The sequence below is a fragment of the Ambystoma mexicanum genome, chromosome 6p, assembly GCF_040938575.1.
Source record: "Ambystoma mexicanum isolate Mex_15411 chromosome 6p, UKY_AmexF1_1, whole genome shotgun sequence".
NCBI classification, from domain to species: domain Eukaryota; kingdom Metazoa; phylum Chordata; class Amphibia; order Caudata; family Ambystomatidae; genus Ambystoma; species Ambystoma mexicanum.
In genome coordinates this window covers 969527693-969548585 of record NC_090935.1, presented here as the reverse complement: position 1 = coordinate 969548585, position 20893 = coordinate 969527693, and the positions used below count along the sequence as shown (strand labels likewise).

At 49.1% G+C, this 20893-nt stretch overlaps 1 protein-coding gene across 1 annotated transcript in view; it reads left to right on the top strand.

Annotated features, from left to right (window-relative positions):
- Nucleotides 1-20893, top strand: part of PPIC (peptidylprolyl isomerase C) — a 167006-nt gene that overhangs the window by 60124 nt on the left and 85989 nt on the right. Inside the window, exon 2 of the mRNA XM_069625580.1 lies at nucleotides 143-256. Within this exon, the coding sequence (XP_069481681.1) occupies nucleotides 143-256 (114 nt within the window). The remainder of the gene's footprint in view (nucleotides 1-142; nucleotides 257-20893) is intronic.

The window sequence follows — 20893 nt, the reverse complement described above, 5'->3', positions numbered from 1 at the left end:
GCGTTCTTGTTTTCACTCCTCATTACTGTCTGTTTTGGTAGTAACACTTAAGAAAAGCATAGAATCAAAAGTCCTGTTTTCCTGCTTGATTTTAAACCGTTTTTTTTTAATACTATTGTATCTTCTTTTAATCTGTTTACAGGTGTTTTTCGACATCCAGATAGGGGGCAAAGACGTTGGCCGAATTACAATTGCTTTGTTTGGAAAGGTTGTGCCAAAGACTGTAAATAACTTCCTTGCACTGGCAACTGGAGAAGTAAGTTTCATTTGCACCAATCTCTAAAACAATAAACCCATAAAGGGGAGTTATAGATTTTTCTCGTTTGTGCTGCTTCTGTAGATTTCCACCAATTCTCGTTCCGCCCACAATTCAAATGGGCTTTGCAATATTTAGTACATTACTTTTTCCACCTTTTTGATTAGATTTTACCAACATTAGCGTTTGCATATTTTTGTAAATGCTGTTTCAGTGCACTGTCTAATTTTTCATTTTTTATTAGTTGACTTGTGGTTTCAGAATTACCTAAACAAAGATGCAACTAGGCTTTAAGGTACTTTCTCCCTTTGCTCTGTAGCTGAACTTGCTCAGGCTGCGTCTTTAACAAACCGACACCCTGGAAAGTGGTTCTTGTTTGTTTTTGATTTCTTTTTTGTATACTCTTGCTATTTCAGTGATGTTTCACTATGGGAAAAAAATAGCCTTCCATTGTGCGCTGGTCATAAACCACGTGATAGCGGGCTTTAAAATAGCCAAGTGGGCAAGTGAAGTTACGCATCTGTCTAAATCAAACTCTGCTCTTGTGAAAAGTGGCCATCATGTAAAACATAATCAGTTTCACAAAACAAGCAAGCAGAGACTTAAAAATGCAACGTACTGAGTCAGGACTCCAATACCCATGTGTCGTCAAGAAAGGAAGGTGACATCTCAAGGATATTGTTTTGTTGCTGTTATCATAACACCAATGCAAAAAGAAAATGTAAAAAAATGAAAAGATGAAGTATAATAACGAAATGCAGACACGACAAAAGGAAGTCTCAAATTTTCATGAAACTCAAATGAAACAATGTTATAATTTTTTCTTTATAGCCAGGGGTAAATATTTCAAGGTACATGGTACTAACCAGGCTTAAAAAGTCACTTGCTACCTCGAAACTACACATACACCGAGTACACCATTTCTTACTAGCCACAAGTCAATTACCACTAACTGGTGGCTAGTGGGCAATGTTGTTCCCTGATATAGCATTCTAACTTTTTCCCGTTTCTACATCATTATTCTTGGTAAATTACCTTTTCATCCTGTTATTAAGGGTGAAAAAGGTGTTTTTTTCTATTTGGACTATGCAAATCATTCCCTCTCGTCATCTCTGGAGAAGAGGCCAGCAAAAACGAAAGCTTTTTTTAGTTTGTACAGAACATAATTCGCTCTTGCTTGCTTAGGTGGACCACCATCCATTCTGCTCATGCTATATGAGTAATATCCATCCTTCCTTGTAGGAAGGATCAGCCGATTGGTGTTTTCTGAGCCAATAACGTAGTCTTTTCTTTAAAAAATTTGAGGTGCCTACCAGGGCTTCTGTATCTCTTTGTTCACCAGCGCTATTTATCTGCAACACAGTGAAAGCAGGGGCTGTCATGTCTATGTGCCGACCCTGCAGTAATTGAGTTTCACTTACCGAAAAAGGGTGCTCAACTAGGACATTGCCCGAGGTGTAGAAGGGATGGGCCCTGCACCCCCTCACACCCTCCCACCTTCCTAGGATTGCCTGACATGCACTTCCTGAGTATTTGTAAAGCAAAGCCTGGGTCAGGGAGGGAAGATTCTGTTCTGCAACAGCCGACTGCCCTGTTTGTGTAGAGGTTGGTATCTACAGAAGCAACTTGTGAACAGTTTGAGGTACGAAGGGAAGGGGGACTAATGGGTTTTATCAGAGGTTGAATAGATTAGGTGAGTAAAGGGGTACATGTGGATATTAAGGGAAAGAAGAGTTACAGCACAAAGGAATGCAAAAATGGAGTCGGCCCTGAGAGTGAGAAAGGACTGATAACGGCATTGGGGTGAAAAAAAGTGGCATTAGTGGTGTGAGTTGGAAGGAGCTGCTAATAGTGGTATTTCAGCATTCATAAATAGACAGATGTTGGCATGAAAGCCAAAAGAGACTGATGGAGACATGGGCAGGAGGCTCATGCCCTATTCACTTCACAGGGTTTGTATCAGACAGTTAATGATCACTGCAGCATCAATAGCTCTCCATTTCTGGTGAGGCTTGTGGCTTTCAGGTACTTTTAATTTACTGGTTTCCACTTCCCGAGCCCTGATGCACATGCACTCCTAGGATTCTCCCTGTCCGGCCTCTCTGTCTGCCTGCCCCCAATGTGACCGGAAGGTCGAACAAGAGCCAGCCAGTTTTGTCCATGGGTCCCAGGCTTCCCAGCCCAATGTCACTGTGGCATCCATAGGGCTCCATCACTGCTGAAGAGTGTGGCTTTCAGCTGCTTTAATTTACTTTTGCCCACCTCCTGAGCCTCAGTGCACAGGCATTCCAAGGCTTTCCCCTGTCCTGCCTCAATTCCCTTCCCATCGCCTGCCCAGTCTGGTGGGGATTGGCTGAGGTCTTCCCCACGTGAGCGGAAGACCTCTTCTTCAGAGGCTCACACAGCCGGCAGCCCGGGCAAGGCTGCCCTAAGGGCCAGAGGCAAAGAGCAGCTTCCCTCTGGGCAGCTCCCATCCCTGTTTGCCGGACAGGAAATCCTACAGCGACACTCTGGTAAGGTGGTACGGGTGGGGAGCAGAGCTATTACTGTACTGCAGTAAAACCCTGCCACTTTCCACTGGTCTATCACCTACTCCTAACACTGTGTTGATCGCTGTTCTCTAAAGGCTGCCATTCTACTGCACTGTATTGCTGTCATGGTCATGAAGTCGGGGGCACAGGCATGCAGGGGTCGCATGCACAGGAGACCTGGGTGGACAATGTCCTGGTGCCTTTGGCGCCAGGCTCATGAACAGAAGTAAACCAGAACATCCATTTAACACCAAAAAGCTTTTATTATGGACATAGCACTTCAGATGCATTAACCTTGAACATTCCATCCATTAAGCAGCCCCAAGTGCATTCTTTGGTGTGGCTGCTAACGGATTGCCTTCGCACGTGCTCACTCTCTAGGAGTGTCATGGTGTGGCTGGTAAGCCGGCCTTAATGGGCTTGCCCATGATCTCCGCTATATAAGCTGCCCCAATCCTCAAGACAGACGCTTTGCGTTATTCTGCACTTGCAAGCAGCGTAACGCTCCCCGTCGCCTGAGGTCAGACTTACCTTTGAAGATGCTGCTTCCTGCACATCCAGCTTCCTGCCAGCATACTTACCATCTGGGGGAAGCTGTTCTTACCTGTACATCTCTTCGGCGAACCAAGTATTTATCTTTACACTTTCCGGAACGCAGAAATCCCCATGTACCACCGCTCACAGCTTTTCTACTGAGGGAGAGGGCTGAAGGGGGTGATTTAAGTTCAGGGAGGGCTGCAGCCGTGCCTCAACGCCTCCGCAGAGACCAGGTGAGCGTGACAATTGCCAATGCACTGCTCATTAAATAACTGAGTAGATTAGCCTATAGCTTTTTCTTAGATTTTGAACCCAGGCACACCGCTAGAACTGCTCAACTCTGAATCTAAGTACATTGTAGGTGTTGTGTACGTTTTGAATCTAGGTTAATTTGAACACAATTGTTTTGAATCCAATTGACCACCCCTCTCCTGCCCAACACCTCCCTTTCAATCCCATCTACCTCCCTGCGCCTCTCCCTATGCCCCTCCCTCACCCAGCTTTCAAATCTCTAAACACAGCTCTTGCAGCACTAGCAAAGACTCCTCTTTCAGCAGCCTTGCTTACACTCACACATACACATCAGCACCATCACACCGTTTAAAACCCAGATGCAGCTCTCACCATAATCTCTCATTCCTACATTCATCCCCTACTCTTCCCCCCCCCTAGAACCCAGGCCACTCTGATCCCAGGTACCATGACAACCTCCCCGCATTCCCAACCCTATCCCTCCTTTCTTCTCCCCTTCCAACTCTCCAAGCTCTGCTGCCTCCCCCATCTGAACCATTAGTACCCCCGACCATCTAATGACCCCCCCCCCAGTTCCAGCTCTCCCCAGCACCTACTCCCCGCGCCCTCACCTCCTGGCATCCCCAGAAACACTGCTCCCTTGCTATCCCCTCTTATGACCGCTCCACTTCCCCCATGCACCCCTGTCCAATTGTCCTCCCCCTTTATCCACCCCTTGGAAGTATGCCTCCTCAGCATGGTCTCCCGCCACACCTAGACAACCTACCTTGCCCCTCGCACTACCTCTCCCCCGGCTCCCTCATGCGTTCTCATCAATTCCAGATCCATTGCCAAAAAAACCCAGGCATCCTCTTCATTACTGAAACTTGGTTCTCCAGTGACTTCCTTCCCACTGCACACAAGGCCTTCCCACTCGGATACTCCCTGATAGTACACAATAGATGCAGCAGAGCAGGGGTGTCGGGGGGATAGCCATTCTCCACAAACTGCATCTCATAGTCCTACACACCGAGAATCAACCCGGCCACGCTGACTGCGAATCTCGGTTAGTTAAATTCCAACTTTTACCCCACCTACTCCTTTTATAGACCTCTGGCTATAATATAAACTTTGCACAATCCCTTAGTGACTCCCTAGCAGTCATCGTGATATCACACCCTTCGCTTACCCTGCTAGTAGACCTCAACATCTGGTTTTACACCCCCACAAGCCCCATGACCCGTCTGCTCATCGAGAAATTGGAAGCCCTCAACATGACCCAGCTGGTATCGGGTCCCACCCACATAGCAGGGCACACCTTTGACAGTATATTCTGCTCCACAGATTTGATCTACCCACCCTACACCTGCCCCCTAGTATGGAATGATCACTCTGCCATCTTCTTTGCTCTTACACCCCCGCCCCATTCCATTTGGCCTTCCGCCCCCTGTCCCTCTCTGGAACAAGGTCATTGTTTCCCCAGACCTAGCTAACTCCCTGCCCCCTCCCTTCCCACTCTTGCTTCCCTAGGAGGAACACCATCCGTCAACCCCTTCAACCGATGGCTCTCTGATGCCCTCTTCCCCCCCTCACAGACCCCGCACCACCCTCCTGCGGGGAGGGCTCTTCTCCAAAGTGGTTCACACCCTCCCTCAAAACCCTAAGCCAACTCCTGGAACGGATCCGTCCACCCTTAACAAAGTCAACCTATCCAGGCAGATCAAGCCTACATCATCGAAGTAAAGAAAGCCAAAAGATCTTTCTATGGTTTGCAACTCATCAACGTCCTTAACCCCAACAGGGAACTGCATAAGATCATCGCAGAATTCAAGGCACCTCTCTGCTCTTCCCCATCCACCCGTCACTCCCAGTCACTCTGTGATGAACTGTCAGACCACTTCTATAACATTGCCATTGAAAGAAAGCTCACCGTCGCCACTAGGTGAGCAGCATTCCCCCCACTCACCCTCTCCCATCTCTCTGTCTTGCCCCCTATGCTCCCTCTTACGCTCCTTCTCCCCATCTCCCATCCAGAATTCCTGAAGCTACTCTCAATTAGCTGCCCCTCAGGATCCCCTGGAGGCCCCTGCCCCCCACGCTCCTAAAGAAATATCCTCTCGTCCACCTACGCAGGCAGCATTGCCAGATTAGTAACTATATTTTCGTAACATCAGGCGTTTTTTCAGCTGTTTTCAAAACCTCATGTCAAAAAGCCCAACCTTGACCCCCTCCTCCCACTCAACTACCGTCAATCTTCAACAACTGCTTCGTCGCCATACTGCCCCGGTACACAGAATCCCACAGTCTCCTCGATCCTGCCCAATCTGGCTTCAGATGGCTCCATGGAACCGAATCCTCCCTTGTCTCCATCTGGGATGACCTGAAAAGAACAGCAAACTCAGAAGGCTGTGTTTCCCTCATCCTCCTTGACTCCTTGGCAACATACGACTTCCAGACTTGTGATTACCTGGTTTCTTGGCAGTGGTCGTCTATAATGCCAGAAAGGTGTTTTCTCGCCTAATGTCAAGGCTGTCTGAAATGCTGTCTGAAATACTACAGACCGGCTGGGCAATAGGGGAGGCAAAACCCAAGAAAAAACTCCAACGCAGTAAAAAAACCTTGGCATTGAGATGAAGTCCTGGAGTATGAGGTAGGTTTCCACAATGAACCAGTAAGTTACCCAAACGCTAAAGTCAATCGAGCAGTACACTAACGGAACAGTGTGGAAAGAGGATGGATGCAGAATGAATGAGCCGTGAAGCGAATGAGCAGCACTGTAAGCCAGGCAGAAGTGGAGGATCAAAGAATATGGGCAAGCTCACGGAAAATGGAAGGTCACAAGGAAGAACAGAATACAGGCAACAATAACAGGGACTGAAAGGAACTTATAGCGGTACTAAGAAAGGTATGGCAGGAGCGTTACCGGCAACAGAAGTGGCAACACAGCACAATTTATCCTTCGTGTTGTTTTGATGTCCTGATTTGCAGTAAGCTCCTACTCTTGAATGTAACATTACGTGCAAGATGTAACGCCATCTTGTGGTTGGCATAGAAGGTTTTTTGGTTGGCATTATGAACGCCACCTATCCACACCACGGGCGGCTTTGTCTTTTCACATCGACTCAATCGACCATGTCACCGTAATAGACTGACTGCACTCCCTAAGCATTAGGGACTCTGCTTTAAGATGGATCTTTTCTTTTTCTCTGACGGCTCACAAATCCCCACCCTCCCTTTTCTCCCCCTGTCTCTCGGGGGATCCTCAGGGAGTTTCCCACTCACCCCTCCTCTTCAACCTCTACCTAAACCCCCTGCCTATGCTCCTCCGCTCCCACGTTACCTTCTACTACTACGCCAATGACACTCAGATCATCTTCAAAATTCCTAACTCCCCAGCCTCCCCGCACCCAGACCTTGCCTCCTGCCTCAGGGTTATCAATCACTTGATGATGACCAACCACCTCCTCCTCCTCAATCCGGGCATAACGAAATCCTGATTTGCGGCAAGACAGCACTCCACCCCTTGGCTGCCCTCCCTAGTCCCCCTTCACTGCATCCACCTCAGTAAAGAACATGGGATGGACCCTTAGCTTGGACCTTACTCTCTTTCGCCACATCAACGCTGCCTCAGATCGTGACACTACCAACTCCACATCTCGGTCGAATCTTCCCCCATCTCTGCAATCCTGGCTATCATCCTCTCTCGGCTAGATTGCACCTATTCCCTCTACCTATACACCCCTGCCTCCCAGTTCAGAAAGCTGCAACAGATCCAAAACTCTGCATCAAGGCTCCTCCTTGCCCTCTCCCCAGGAGAACACATATGCCCTGCACTCTGGGTGCTCCTCTCTTTACCAACTAGCCGAAGGGACACTTTCAAAGCCATGTGCATCACCCAACGCGCCCTCCACAAGAAAAGCCCTGAATTCATCCAAAATAAACTTTCGCTACTAACCCAACAGAATCCTCTGATCTGGCTCTGCACACATCCTGGTGGTCCCCCCATTCAATTTCACCAGACCAAGAGGCTCTTCTTTCTCTGTTCAAGCACCCATAATCTGGAACTCCCTCTATTTCAACCTCTGCCTCCAAGAGGCCCTCTCCGCCTTCAGGCAGGCCCTAAAAATGTGGCTTTGCCCTCCTGTAACCTTACTTTCCCTGAATCGAGTCTAGTGACCAGAGAACACTCGCACTCGATGGCTCAACCAGGACATGCCTACCCGGACGGCCAGCAGGGGATGGGGGAGATGATCAGAGACTACTCCCATCCACAGCTTGCCCTTTCTCCTGTGGGAGGACCCATCCAGGCATCAAAACCAATCGACCGCAATGGCTGGGTAAAACAAGACGCCCTACCTCCCATTGTCAGTAGTACCTGTCACTTAGTCCCAGGTCTTTGGGGACTGCAGAATCTAGGTGAATGAAGAATACAGCCAATATATTACTTCTAGATACTCATGTAAAGTAGCTATCACATCATTCCAGCTCCTTGCGGAATGAAGCCACTATATTACTTCCGGGTGAACTCAGAAGATAGCCATTGCACTCAACTAGGGGAACGCAGCATAGTCCTTTATGGAATCTAAGCTCATTGTACCATCTAGCATGGATATTGAACCTAGGCGAAATGAAGAATGTTAGCTAAGCTTGGAATCTCAAAAAATGTACAATATAGCCAGTTATTGAACCTTTATGGTAACCTTACACTTGCCATAGGCGCATATAGAATGTATCCCTACATTATAGTTGGTGGATTTAGAGTGTAACCATCATACTAAATCTGGTTCACTGCTTTGAACGAAGACCATGCATCGAACCTCTTACACTCCATGCATAGAGAAACTAGCCAAAGGCTCGGCCGCAGACCCGCACGCATCTGCCATCATACACCACTTGAAGACACTTTGCACAACACCTCTGCCATTAGAATGCAGCTACCATTCCAAACAAAAATTCGATACGTAGATGCACACATAACTTCTATCCCGCTCTCACTGGCCCCCCTAGACCACTTTTACCACCCATCCACATACCAGATCGACATGGGTGGCTAGCAGACACCTTTCCACCCCTTATATTTTACGTACTGGGCAATATGCACACATGCATACTAGCACCTCCGGTACTAAGACTGGTACCTGGTTTCCAGGTCAGTGTCTGCCGGCCTTCAGACCTTGCAGAGGGGGAGTTTTGGGCAGTCACCCATTTGTACTGTCTGACTTATATATCGAAAAAGCCTGTCCCAGGTTCAGGTGGCCCACTAGAACAGAAACGAGCGATACAAAAATTCTCTCTGGGACTAATTTGGGCTGAAGGAAAACTTTAGATTTAGAGCGTGTTTTTAAATTGCGCTGCTTCCTATAGACATCCATTATCTCCCATGGACCTTCATTGTGCTGTATAGACTGCATTGATTTGAATGGGCTGGAATTCTCCAGTGCTCCAGCTTTGCTGCTCAGCCTATCCCACAGATCCTGTTTACTAGACTTTTCATTTGGTAACAATTCGAAAATGTTGCATTGTTTATTTCCACTTTCCCTATGCATATAATGAGATTAAGGTTCCAGGAATCCTCACCCCCCAACCCCCTCAGGATGAGACAGCCCACAGTTACTAACTGCAGGATGTCGGACACTTTCTGGAAACTGCATTTCTATTTATTGTTAATTTTATTGTGTCATTTTAATATTAAAAGTGGTGTTTTAATGTCTATTGTTCAATTGGCACCTTACTTGTAAGTTTGTATGAATAGGCTTGTTGCTACCCCATTATAGGCAATGGCATTGTTCCAGTGCCCCCCTCTTAGTCTGCCCCTTTCGTTATTTTAGCCCAAGCGCCTGGTCTTGGGTGTGGTTGTTTCCCTGGAGACCTCCTGGAGAGATTCTGCTTCAATCTGTTTTCTGTTGCCAAGCCTGCCTGAAACCTGTCCCCCGGGGAGGCCTGGAGCCCTGGAGCCCTGCTCTGTAGTGCCCTGCTGCTGTTCAACCTACCATTTGCTGGGGCCACTGCAGGTGTGGTGGTCCCTTGACTTCCGGCAAGCTCCTCAGCACCTTGAGGTGGCTTCTCCCACCTTCCAGAAATCTATACGTGTCTGTATTTTACAGACCATGGGTAGATCCCCCCCTCCTTTGCAGACCCTCTTAGCTGTCTGCTTGGTTTTCCCCTTAGATAACCTCCTTTTGTGTACATGTGCCTATGCTTTGATTTATGTGCTTTGTTTAACCCTGGGGCAGTAATCTCTGTTAATAGGTGGTTCTGCGCTCGTTTTTGTATGGACTTCCATTGTGTGATCTATTTCGGTGTTTTCGTTTCAGTGCAGTACATCTAACCCCAGTTAGAGGTCCCTTGCTTTTGGTATGCCCTTGTTCCTGATGTTCACAACTCTCTTTTGGAAATTTTAAACAGTTCTTCTGGGGGTTGGGACTGTTCAGTCTGTAGTTAAGCATTGTTTGAACTTTTCAAGTGTAAATTGTGCTGTAAATAAGATTACTCTGCATTAAGTTGTGTTTGAAAATGGCACCCTTGACTCAAAAAGCTTCTCATTAGTATTCGATGCTCCTGCACAGGATTGTGGATCAGCTTGGCCCCAGTGGTTGTGGGAGGTGGCTAGTGCAGGAGTCCTGAAAGTTGTTTATCAATTGTTATTTTGATGAAAAATCTGGTTTAACCCCAAATAAATAGAATCTCAACTTAAAAGGCACCCGAGGTTTGTCAGTACCTTTTATCCCTAGATCATTCTGTGTGTTGGAGTATTTGCCAAAACTCTAGTAACTGGTTTGCTTAGCTGTAGGCTGCTCCGGAGGAAGGCGATAAGTGAGCCCTGTTGGACATGCCATTACGCACCACGGATATCTATGGCGGTCAGAGCGTTTTTTGCATTTGCTCTAGCGTTCTTTGCCAGTTGAGCAATCTCCAGTATGTCAGCACACACCAATTTGAATGCTTTCTCGCTTGGTCATAAAGTAAGGACATTAAAAGCGAGCACACGCCAGAGCCATTGCACGTCACTGTGTTGAGGTAAATGCAATTTAAAGAGACCAATAGTTTAAGAAAAGACACCTTGCTACAGTCCTCTCTGTTGTGTAACACACAGCCAAATCTAGGAAAGTTTCTAAAAATATATCTTAAAATGTTTACAGATTTGCTCATTGAGGAACATATCACAAAAATCACCCCACTTCTTCCTGAAGAAGGGTGCCCTATTCATATTGGCTTTATCTGCCAAAATCTAAGTTGGTGGTGTTTTGAAAAAAACTTGGTCACAACATTAACTTTACTTTGTTGATGCATACATATCAAGTGAATGATATGTGCCTTTTATTTGAGATTTGCCCACCTTGGTTTCTTGATAAAAATCATAAATTATATGTGATTTTGTGGACAGTCCACAACTCCTAGTATAGAGGCCCTGATACAACCACATCCTCTTTCAAATGAACATGGTAAATAATGTTGAGTGAGTCTTTTGCTTTTTGGTAGGAGAGTGTCCTGTTTTCTGTTTTCAGTTGTATATACATTGTCATGTTCTTCTATTTAACAACTTTCTTTGTTTTATTGCACTGATATAATGGTCATATGGAACATAAACATTGTATCATATATTAAACCTTTGTTGAAATGATATTTCTTTTTTTTAAAACTTTGTTTTATTAGCATTTATAAAGAGAACAAGACATTTCCAATACAACAAAAGATGCAAGTGTAACCCACTTTGGCATCAACAGTCTAAATCCCCCGCCCTCGCCCCCTCTTTACCCCATTGCCCCCCCACCCATCAGGCCCCCCTTCTAGTGGTATTCCCTATAGGAATGAGTTTATATGACCTTGTTCTTACTCAGTTTACTGAGGAAATCTGTACGTTTCATTCGGTGGTGTAGTTTCCTTTTATCAGTGTCCCATTGTCGGCTCCCTTCCGGGCCGTCTCCCCTCACCCATATTCTACTCACTTGCTGGGTCAATCCCTGTGGTTATCCTCCTCCAGTCCCCATTTGAACAACACAGCGCACCATTGAGCTTGAAACTCCTCCATCCTGTCATTCCCCTCTGCTGTCAGCCCCTCCATTATCATCATATTTTGTATTTTACCCTCCCAAACCTTTTTCGAGGGGAGCGTTGCACTTTTCCAACACTGGCTATGGCTAATCTCCCCGCTCTTAACATTGCTTCCCACATCTTCGGGATTCTGTTCCTCCCAATCTTTTTGCAGAAGCCCTAGTAGGGGCTGCAGCGGGTCCAGGCCCAACCCTATCCCTGTGATCTCTTCCAACCAGCTCAGCAACTCCTTCCAAAAGACTTGTACCTTAGGACACTGCCACCACATGTGGGCTAGGGTCCCCCGGCTCCCATAACCCTTTGGGCACATAGGAGAAGCTCCTGCAAATATCTTGGACAATTTCACTGGGTCTCTGTGCTAATCGATTATCATTTTATAGTTCTGTTCGATCGTGGATGTAAACAAACCACCCTGGAAGACCACTCTATATATTCGTGCCCACTCCTCCTCTGAAATCTCTTCCCCCACCAACTCTACCCAATACCTCTGGAAGGTTTGTCTCCCTTGCAAACCGGTCTCATTAATGGCTTTGTATAGCTTGGACAGTATGCTCTTTCTTCTTGTGGACAGGTCTAGAACTTTTTCCACTGCTGTTAATTCTCTAGCCGCTCCATTTCCCCATTTTGGGTCTGTCAGGATAGCAGTTGTTCACCGTTTCAAGGCCTGCATCCGACCACCTCGGTGAGTGGGCTAATCCCTGGTTTCCTAAATTGAATGGGGGCCCCCATACTAAAGACATAGGGGAGGGCCACGATATATAGCCCTGTGTATCTCCGGACCCACGCCAGACTGACCACAAAAAAAAACAATGTGGGGTGGGACCTAAGATGTTCCAGTATTGATCTAAGTGGAGAACAGAAGTAATCCCTGACCTTAAAGGGATGGTCTAGTAAAAAGTTTTATTTAAAAAATAGATAGGCAACATAAAAAAAATACTAGCATTCTCCGTTTTAAACTTCCTATGTAAAATTTTGAGCTATTCAAGCTCAAAATTCGCAAAAGCAAGCACATGGGCGCATCCATTTTGTGAAATGGAGGCCCTCCTGTGCTGGCTTTTGCTTTTGCGGCACTAATTAAGGAAAAGCCAGCCAGATGTAGTAAACAAAGGCTACCGCTGGGTGGCTTTCTCTTCATTAGTGCTGCAGGCGGAAGACGGGGACCGGAGACCAGAGCAGGAAAGCTGCAGCTGAATCTCGGTAAGTGCTATTTATTTATTTTTAAGAAATAAGCACTAGCTGCGGTTTTTTTTCTAAGTTTTCCGGGCTGGAGGAGCCCGGAAAACTTAGAAATAAAACTGCAGCTTTAAAAACGTTGTATTTATGTTTGCAGTCGCTTTTGAAGCGACCGCAAACATAAATACAACGTTATTGTGTTGGAAAACGCTGCGGTTTTTCTTTCCAAGTTTCTCGGGCTCCTCTGGCTCGGAGGAGCCTGAGAAACTCGGAAAGAAAAACCGCAGCGTTTTCCAACACAACCGCGTTGTTTCTGCCCGAATCTGCGCGGCATTGCGGAAAACAACCGCGTTGTTTCTGCCTGAATCTGCTTTCCCAAATGGTAAAGCAGATTCAGGCAGAAACAACGCGGCATTGCGGAAAACAACCGTGTTGTTTCTGCCTGAATCTGCTTTCCCATTTGGGGTTCTCGGGCTCCAGCCCCAAATGGGAAAGCAGACTTAGGCAGACAACTCAGCATTTAGCATTTCCCATTTGGGTCTCTCGGGCTCCCCACGGGGACCTCGAGAGCCCCAAATGGGAAATCAGCTGCAGGTAGAAACACTACGCGGCATGTAAACATAACCGCGTGTGTTTCTGCCTGCTGTGGCTTTCACTTTGGGTCTCCGGTGCTCCCCTAGGAGCACCGGAGACCCAAAGTGATAGCCACAGCAGGCAGAAACACACGCGATTGTGTTGGAAAACGCTGCAGTTTTTCTTTCCAAGTTTCTCAGGCTCCTCCGAGCCGGAGGAGCCTGAGAAACTTGGAAAGAAAAACCGCAGCGTTTTCCAACACAATAACGTTGTATTTATGTTTGCGGTCGCTTCAAAAGCGACCGCAATCATAAATACAACGTTTTCAAAGCTGCTGTTTTATTTCTAAGTTTTCCGGGCTCCTCCAGCCCGGAAAACTTAGAAAAAAAACCGCAGCTAGTGCTTATTTTAAAAAAAATAAATAAATAGCACTTACCGAGATTCAGCTGCAGCTTTCCTGCTCTGGTCTCCGGTCCCCGTCCTCCGCCTACAGCACTAATGAAGGGAAAGTCACCCAGCGGTAGCCTTTGTTTACTACAGCTGGCTGGCTTTTCCTTCATTAGTGCCGCAAAAGCAAAAGCCAGCACAGGAGGTCCTCCATTTCACAAAATGGATGCGCCCATGTGCTTGCTTTTGCAAATTTTGAGCTTGAATAGCTCAAAATTTTACATAGGAAGTTTTAAAACGGAGAATGGTAGTATTTTTTTGTTTTATGTTGCCTATCTATTTTTTAAATAACATTTTTTACTAGACCATCCCTTTAAGTGGGTGTGCAACAAGGTCTTCCCAGTAAGCCCAATAGGTCCTCAGATCTAACCTCATGTGCTCCATCATCCCCCTAATTTGTGCCGCCTTATAGTATAAGCGGATGCCCAGGAACCCAAATACCTCTTTATCCCTTGGAAGCGTCAGGGTTATATGATATGATATGACATGGTATTTATAACGCGCCTATACACAAGTGTTTCAAGGCGCGACGAGGCAAGGGAGGGGGAACAAGGGGAAGACGGACAACGATCCTACTAGGCCAGGTGTCATTCAGATCGTGCAAGTACATGGGAGGGGGAGAGGGGGTGGAAGGGAGAGGGAGGAAGTGCAGTACAAAGGATAGTACAATAAATAAGATAAATTAAAACGGCCAGCAAGTGGCAAGTGTATGCTAAGTGCAGAACATAAGTGCTGTTAGAGGGACTGTAAGGATACAGAAAACAGTCCCCAGGTGCAGGGGTTGCCAAGGAGGCAGTGCAGGTGGGCAACTGGCGGGCCTGGACCCAAGATCAGAGGGAGGCCAGGTATCCAGTGCAGTATCTGTCCGGAAAATCAACAGGGGAGAGGGGGAGTGAAAGCAGAAGCAAAGAGGAAGGTTTTGAGGTGCTTCCGGAACCGGAGATGGTTCTCCTCAAGTTTCAGGGAGGCAGGAAGGCTGTTCCAGAGGGAGGGCCCTGCCGAAGAGAGAGATCTACCACCAACTCGTTGCTTGGAGAAGTGACTGACCCTGAGGGTGTTGGAGCCGGAAGAGCGAAGAGGTCGAGAAGGAAGATATTTTTAGGAAGGGAGCGTTGAAGGTATTTCAGCCTCAGGCCCCAGAAGGCCTTGTGGACAATGCAGAGGGTTTTGAACTTAATCCTCGCAGCCACTGGGAGCAAATGCAGAGATTTCAGTCCTGGAGAGATACGATCCCTGGGCTTGAGGCCAAGGACAAGTGTCGCAGTCCTGTTCTGGATAAGTTGCAGAGGGCGGCGAGTAGAGGCAGGCAGATTTAGATAGAGGCTGTTTACAATAGTCCAGCTTAGAGAGAACCAGGGCTCTGGAGACAGTGAGCTTCTGGGGGAAGGAAAGGAAAGGAAGAATACCTCTGAGGAGGTGCAGCTGGTAGTGTGACTTCTTAGAGACATCATAGATGTGAGGAGAGAAGGAGAGTGTGGAGTCGAAGATGACCCCGAGGTTTTTAGCCATGCAGGTGGGAGCGGGGAGAGGGCCAAGAGAGGCTGGCCAGAGAGCTGCAGGAAAGGAGGGAATGGGTGTGCCGATGAGTAGAATCTCAGTCTTACTGGCATTAAGGCAGAGGTCATTGGCGGCACACCACTTGTGGATAGCAGACAGACAGTCAGAGATGAGGGAAGGAGAGGCGGAGGCCGAGGGTAGCCTGAAAATGAGCTGGGTATCGTCCGCATAGCATTGAAAGTTGGGGCAGAGAGCGACAATGCGGTGGGCAAGGAGTGCCAGGTATTGGTTGAACAGCCAGGGAGAGAGGTTAGATCCCTGGGGGACACCAGAGGTAGAGACAAAGATATCGGAGCGGAAAGACCCAAGTTGGACCTGGGAGGGTCGGTTGGAGAGGAAAGAAGTCAGCCACGCCACAGCCTGACCAGTGAAACCCGGGCTATCACGGAGGCAGCTGAGCAGGATGGCATGGTTGACAGTGTCAAAGGCAGAGGAGAGATCAAGTAATATGAGAACACACTGGGTGTTAGAGTCAAGGTTGGAGAGCAGGTCTTCACGGATGTTCAGGAGAGCAGTTTCCGTGCTTCTGGAAGCTCTGAAGCCAGACTGATGGTCATGAAGACAACCAACAGATTCAGTGTGGAGATTGAGCTGGGAGATGGCCATTGGGCGATAGTTAGCCGGGCAGGAGGGGTCGGCTGAGGGTTTCTTAAGAAGAGGGTGCACAAGGGAGTGCTTCAGGGGGGATGGGAAGACTCCAGTGGCGAAGGAGTGATTGCAGAAATCAGCCAGGGCAGGAGCCAGGGAGTCAATGTGGTCCTTGATAGTTTTGGAGGAACAGGAGTGAGTGAACCTGTTTCGACGAGACTTTCATAGATCAGACTTGTCTAGAAACCTCTTCTGCGGCGAACTGGGGAAAGGCAGAGAAGGAGGGAGGTGAGGTGGCTGCAGAGAGGCCAGAGGAGGAGCAGGGAGTGGGGGGAGGTGGGGGATAGGAGGAGAGAGAGGACAGGATGTCCTGAGTTTTAGAGATGAAGTGAGGAGCCAGTGCCGTACAGAGGGCCTGGGAGGGTATAGGGGAGGTAGAGACTGCGGCAGGATTGGCCAGTTCCTTGCAGATTTTAAAGAGTTTGGCCGAGTTGTTTGATGCTGCAAAGACGCGGGCTTGGATATGGGCTCTCTTCTTGGTTAGGAAAGAGAGTCGGTATTGTCTTTGGAGCAGGCGGCAGGTCTATATGAAATAACACTCTCCCAATGGACTCTAGCCATGATGAATAGTCCCTTAATGTTTTTGTGTGCACGACATCAGTGTGTGTTTATTTTAACCTGAGAGATGGCATACCTTGCTGAACTCCCTCACTGCTAGTGGGGTCCTCCCTAAATTGACATTTTCACCCTTGGGGTCTTGTCCCCCCATATAAATCTGCAGAGCTCTCCTGTAACTTCCAGGAAGAATTTCTCCGGGAGCTGTCTCGGAATGGCTGCAAACAAATATAACAGTCTGGGGAGCATGTTCATTTTTATAGAGGTTATCCTACCATACCATGTCAATATCAATGGGTGCAACATCTTTAAGTCAGCCGTCTACTGAGCGCGGAAAGGGGTTGTAGTTAGTCTCCACCATCTCCTCCACGTCCCTTGTTACCCAGATACCCAAGTATTGAATACTCGTGGTTAACTCTCATGCCTTGGTAACTCTCTTTCCCACCTAGAAGGGGACTCTGCTCTAGTAACAGCATAATAGCTGATTTCCCCACATTGATTTTGAGCCCAGAGAGGTGGCCATACTCCGCAGTCTGGGTCAAGAGTGCTGGGAGGGGAGCGTGGCTACATGGCTGCATGAAAGGACGTGCCCTAGAGGGGCTCCTGCAGATCCGACATCGATTCCACAGAAAAACGAAGCTTTCAGCATACAATACATGCCAGCAGCGCACCCACGGAGTGTGAATGACTGGGGCACACATTGAGCGCCAAGAAAGTCTGATCAGTGACGGAAAAGGGAAGTTATAGCACCGAAATGCAGCAGGGTGCCCGGGATCTGAGGACTCGCAAGATGGCGGACGGAGGACGACAAAGGGCCATAAACTGACCACAGGGCCGCGGCCGATATCGGATGCTAGCACGGCCGAGATCAAGCCCGCTTGATGGCACTTGTGAAGCCCAGCCTGTAAGCAGATGAAAGAATCCAACTGGGAAGTCCTGCCGGACCGAAGAACGCACACCGAAGTCCGCGACAAGTGCAGCGGTGGTGAGGGGTCTGTGCCAACACTGAACGCCGGACACAGCGCAGGGCCGGAGTAGATCGCTCCCCACGGTGCTGCGGACACTGCGCACGGGGCAGCAGAATGACATCGTGGCTGGAGCCCGGGGCTCCCGGAAGAGCAGAGGCCCCCAGGGGATCAGGCCCGGCAGGGGCCAAGAGACGCCCTCAAAGTGATCCGGTCACCAGTGAGGGGGTGCCGGACCCTTCCTGAATGGTAGCAAAGGGATCCACAATGGCTGGATCCAGCAGGCGCTGGCCGAGCTGCGACCTGCTGCACCGGGTAACGGCGTAAGAGGACCTGAATTAGGGGCCCCTCCGAGCACTGGGGGGTCCGCTACAAGACCGGAGTGCCCCAGAGGTGGCGCCCAGCTGGGCTTCTGCTGTGCACCTACTAAGAACACAGGAACGGATACCCAGCCCTGGAACGTGGGTGTGGGCCGGTTTAGTCCGGCACCCGCTACAACTGCACGGTTGCCAACGCAGTGCATAGGCCGAGGAAGGGGAACCGGAATGCCTTGGCCAAAAGACAGAGCGGGAATGCACTGGGGCCGGGGACATTCACCAGAGGCCAGAGTTTCCACGCTAGTGTCAACGAAGGAGTGAGGGGCCAGCTGACTGCCCTGACGGGGTCCCGGAGCTGCAAGACCCTGTTGCCCATAGGACTGGGCAGACAAGCCCAGTTCGCTCCAGGGCAAACGCCGCACACGAGAGAGCACGCAGAAGACGGCCTATAACGGCACAGGGCTTGGTGGAGGCGCTGACGACACCACTGCTGGTTGGGGAGTCATAGGGTCCTGCTGAGGCCCAGAGCGGAAGGGTGTAGAACCAGTGGATACGCCCGACCACCAGTAGTGCGGGAGCTGCGGCGCACGCCTGTACAAGAGGATTGGGCCAAGACTTGTACATGAGAGGACATAGTCACTCCTGGAGTGTAACAAGCAGTCAGCACATACCCCCGTCACGGTAGTATTGGGCCCAGACACCGGGAAACATCCAACACGGTGCAGGCTTTTGGAGGAAAGGGGGTTGCGTCGGCCCACACCTCGCCAGTACAACACGATGGCCAACAAGAGCGTAAGATTGAAGAGCAAGCAGCCTACGCTGGATGACTATGCTAAGTCACTGCTGGGGGCTGAAGGGGCCAGGAGTAAAGACAAAACTACCACCGTGAGCGCAGAGGCGCCAGGCACAATCCAAGAGGTGCTCGCTGCGATTGCGGACCTGAAAGTTGCCTGGGAAACCAAATTGGGACCGGCCATGAACGAACTTAAAGTGGGACTGGACCTTAAGGTTTGGGCGGTCCAGGAAGAAGTAAACCTCCTCAGACAAGATGTTAGGACATTGGCGCAGCGCCCGGGGGACCTAGAAAAGGAGATGGCTCCGAACACAGCAGATTGCGCCGCCCATAAATCGGAACTCCATGCCCTGGTGCAGCGAGTGGGCAACCTAGAAATCAGGGCGGAAGAAGCAGAAGGACGTGCCTGACGGAATAACATTCGCATTATAGGTTTGCCAGAGGGAACTGAAGGGCCCAACCCAATGGAATATGTCAAAACTATGCTACTGCAGGAAATAACTGGAGGGGTGCTGACCCAGGGGTTTGCTGTTGAGAGGGTGCACAGGGCCCTGATGAGGAAGCCGCCACCAGGGACCCCTCCCAGGCCATTGATTGCGAAGATCCTGAATTACCGGGATCGGGAAAGGATACTCTAATTCTTCCGGAACGGTGGGACAATTGAAAAGGGGCCAGCGAAGATAACCGCATACCCAGACTACACCTTGCAGGTGCAGCGCAACAGGATGAACTTTGGGGCGGTGAAAAGAAGACTGGGAGAAACGGGCCACAAGTATATGCTACTTTACCCGACCAAATTGAAGGTGTGCCACAAGAACAGAACTTTGTATTTTGAAACCCCGGAGGATCCCATGGGATGGCTGGGCATGCAGAGCTGCCCCCAAGAATCAGGTATCCAGACGAGTTGAAGAAGATAAGTAAGATGCTGCAGTGGCACCCATGGTGACATCATGCAAGACAATGGGACTGGAATATAGACAGGGAATGTGCTGTTTGGGATGTATGCGCATGTAGGATCCGCTTGAACTGAAAAACCTCACACACATATGCGGGAGCTGCTGGGAGCCTACCCTCGTACCCCCATAGCATTTAGCTTAGTTAGGTCACTGGTAGTCGGTGACACCCTGCTGGGTTCCGGTCCTCAGGTACTCCGAGGAGGGACCAAACGCAGGTGGGCCTGAGATCCAGGGATGGAGCTGGGCATTTGTTGGGGCTGGGTGGGGAGGAGGGAGGGAAAGAGTTGTGTGCAGTGGGTTGTAGTTGGGGAAGGGTGGGGAGAGGAGGCTGTAGGGGCTGGGAAGGAAAGGAGCCAGATTCTGTGTTATCGGGGGCAAAATGGGAAACTGAGAGGAGAGGCAGGATACCATGTCAATGGCGTCGGGTAATCTTAGGGTGGTGACCTGGAATGTGCGGGGCCTCAATAGTTACTTAAAACGAAATAAAATAATGATGTATCTGAGGAGGATGAAGATCGACATAGCTTTATTACAGGAAACCCACCTCATCAAAGAGGAACTGGAGGTGGTCAAGAGAAAATGAAAGGGAAGTGTCACGGGAGCCACATACTCGGCGTATGCAAGAGGGGTTGTCATATGGGTGGCACGGCATGTGCCGTTTCAGCTGCTCCAGGCGACAATAGACCGGAAGGTAGAATGGTGGTGGCGGAGGGGCTCCTGGAGAACCGAGTAGTGAACATTATAAACTTATATGCCCCTAACCAGGACACAGCGGCTTACTTTAAGTCCTTATATAGTAAAATCAACCCCCTGCTAGGCGGGGCGATACTGTGGGGAGGCGATTTCAATTTCACCCTGAACTCCAAGATGGACAGGTCAGATAGTAAGCTGGAAAAACCAACCCCAGCAGCCAAAGCGCTGCGGGCACTGTTGATAGACTTTAAACTGGAGGATGTGTGGAGACGATTGCACCCAACTGATAGGCAGTACTCACATTACGCAGCGCCGCATGACCTGCACACTAGGCTGGATTATGTGTTTGCTGCCGCTAAAATAGCAGGAGAAATGGTAGGAGCAGAATATAGGGTCATTCCCCTTTGTTCCTGGAGTGGCAATACCATCCCCCTAGGGCGCATATCCCGACGTGGAGGCTCAGAGCTGAGGCCCTACAGGATCCAGGATTCCGAGAGGACCCAAGGGAGGCCATCCCGGAATATTTCAATATTAATACTGGTAGCGTGCAATCAGTAGGAACAGTATGGGAGGCATTCAAAGTGGTGGTGCGAGGGGTAGCTATATCAA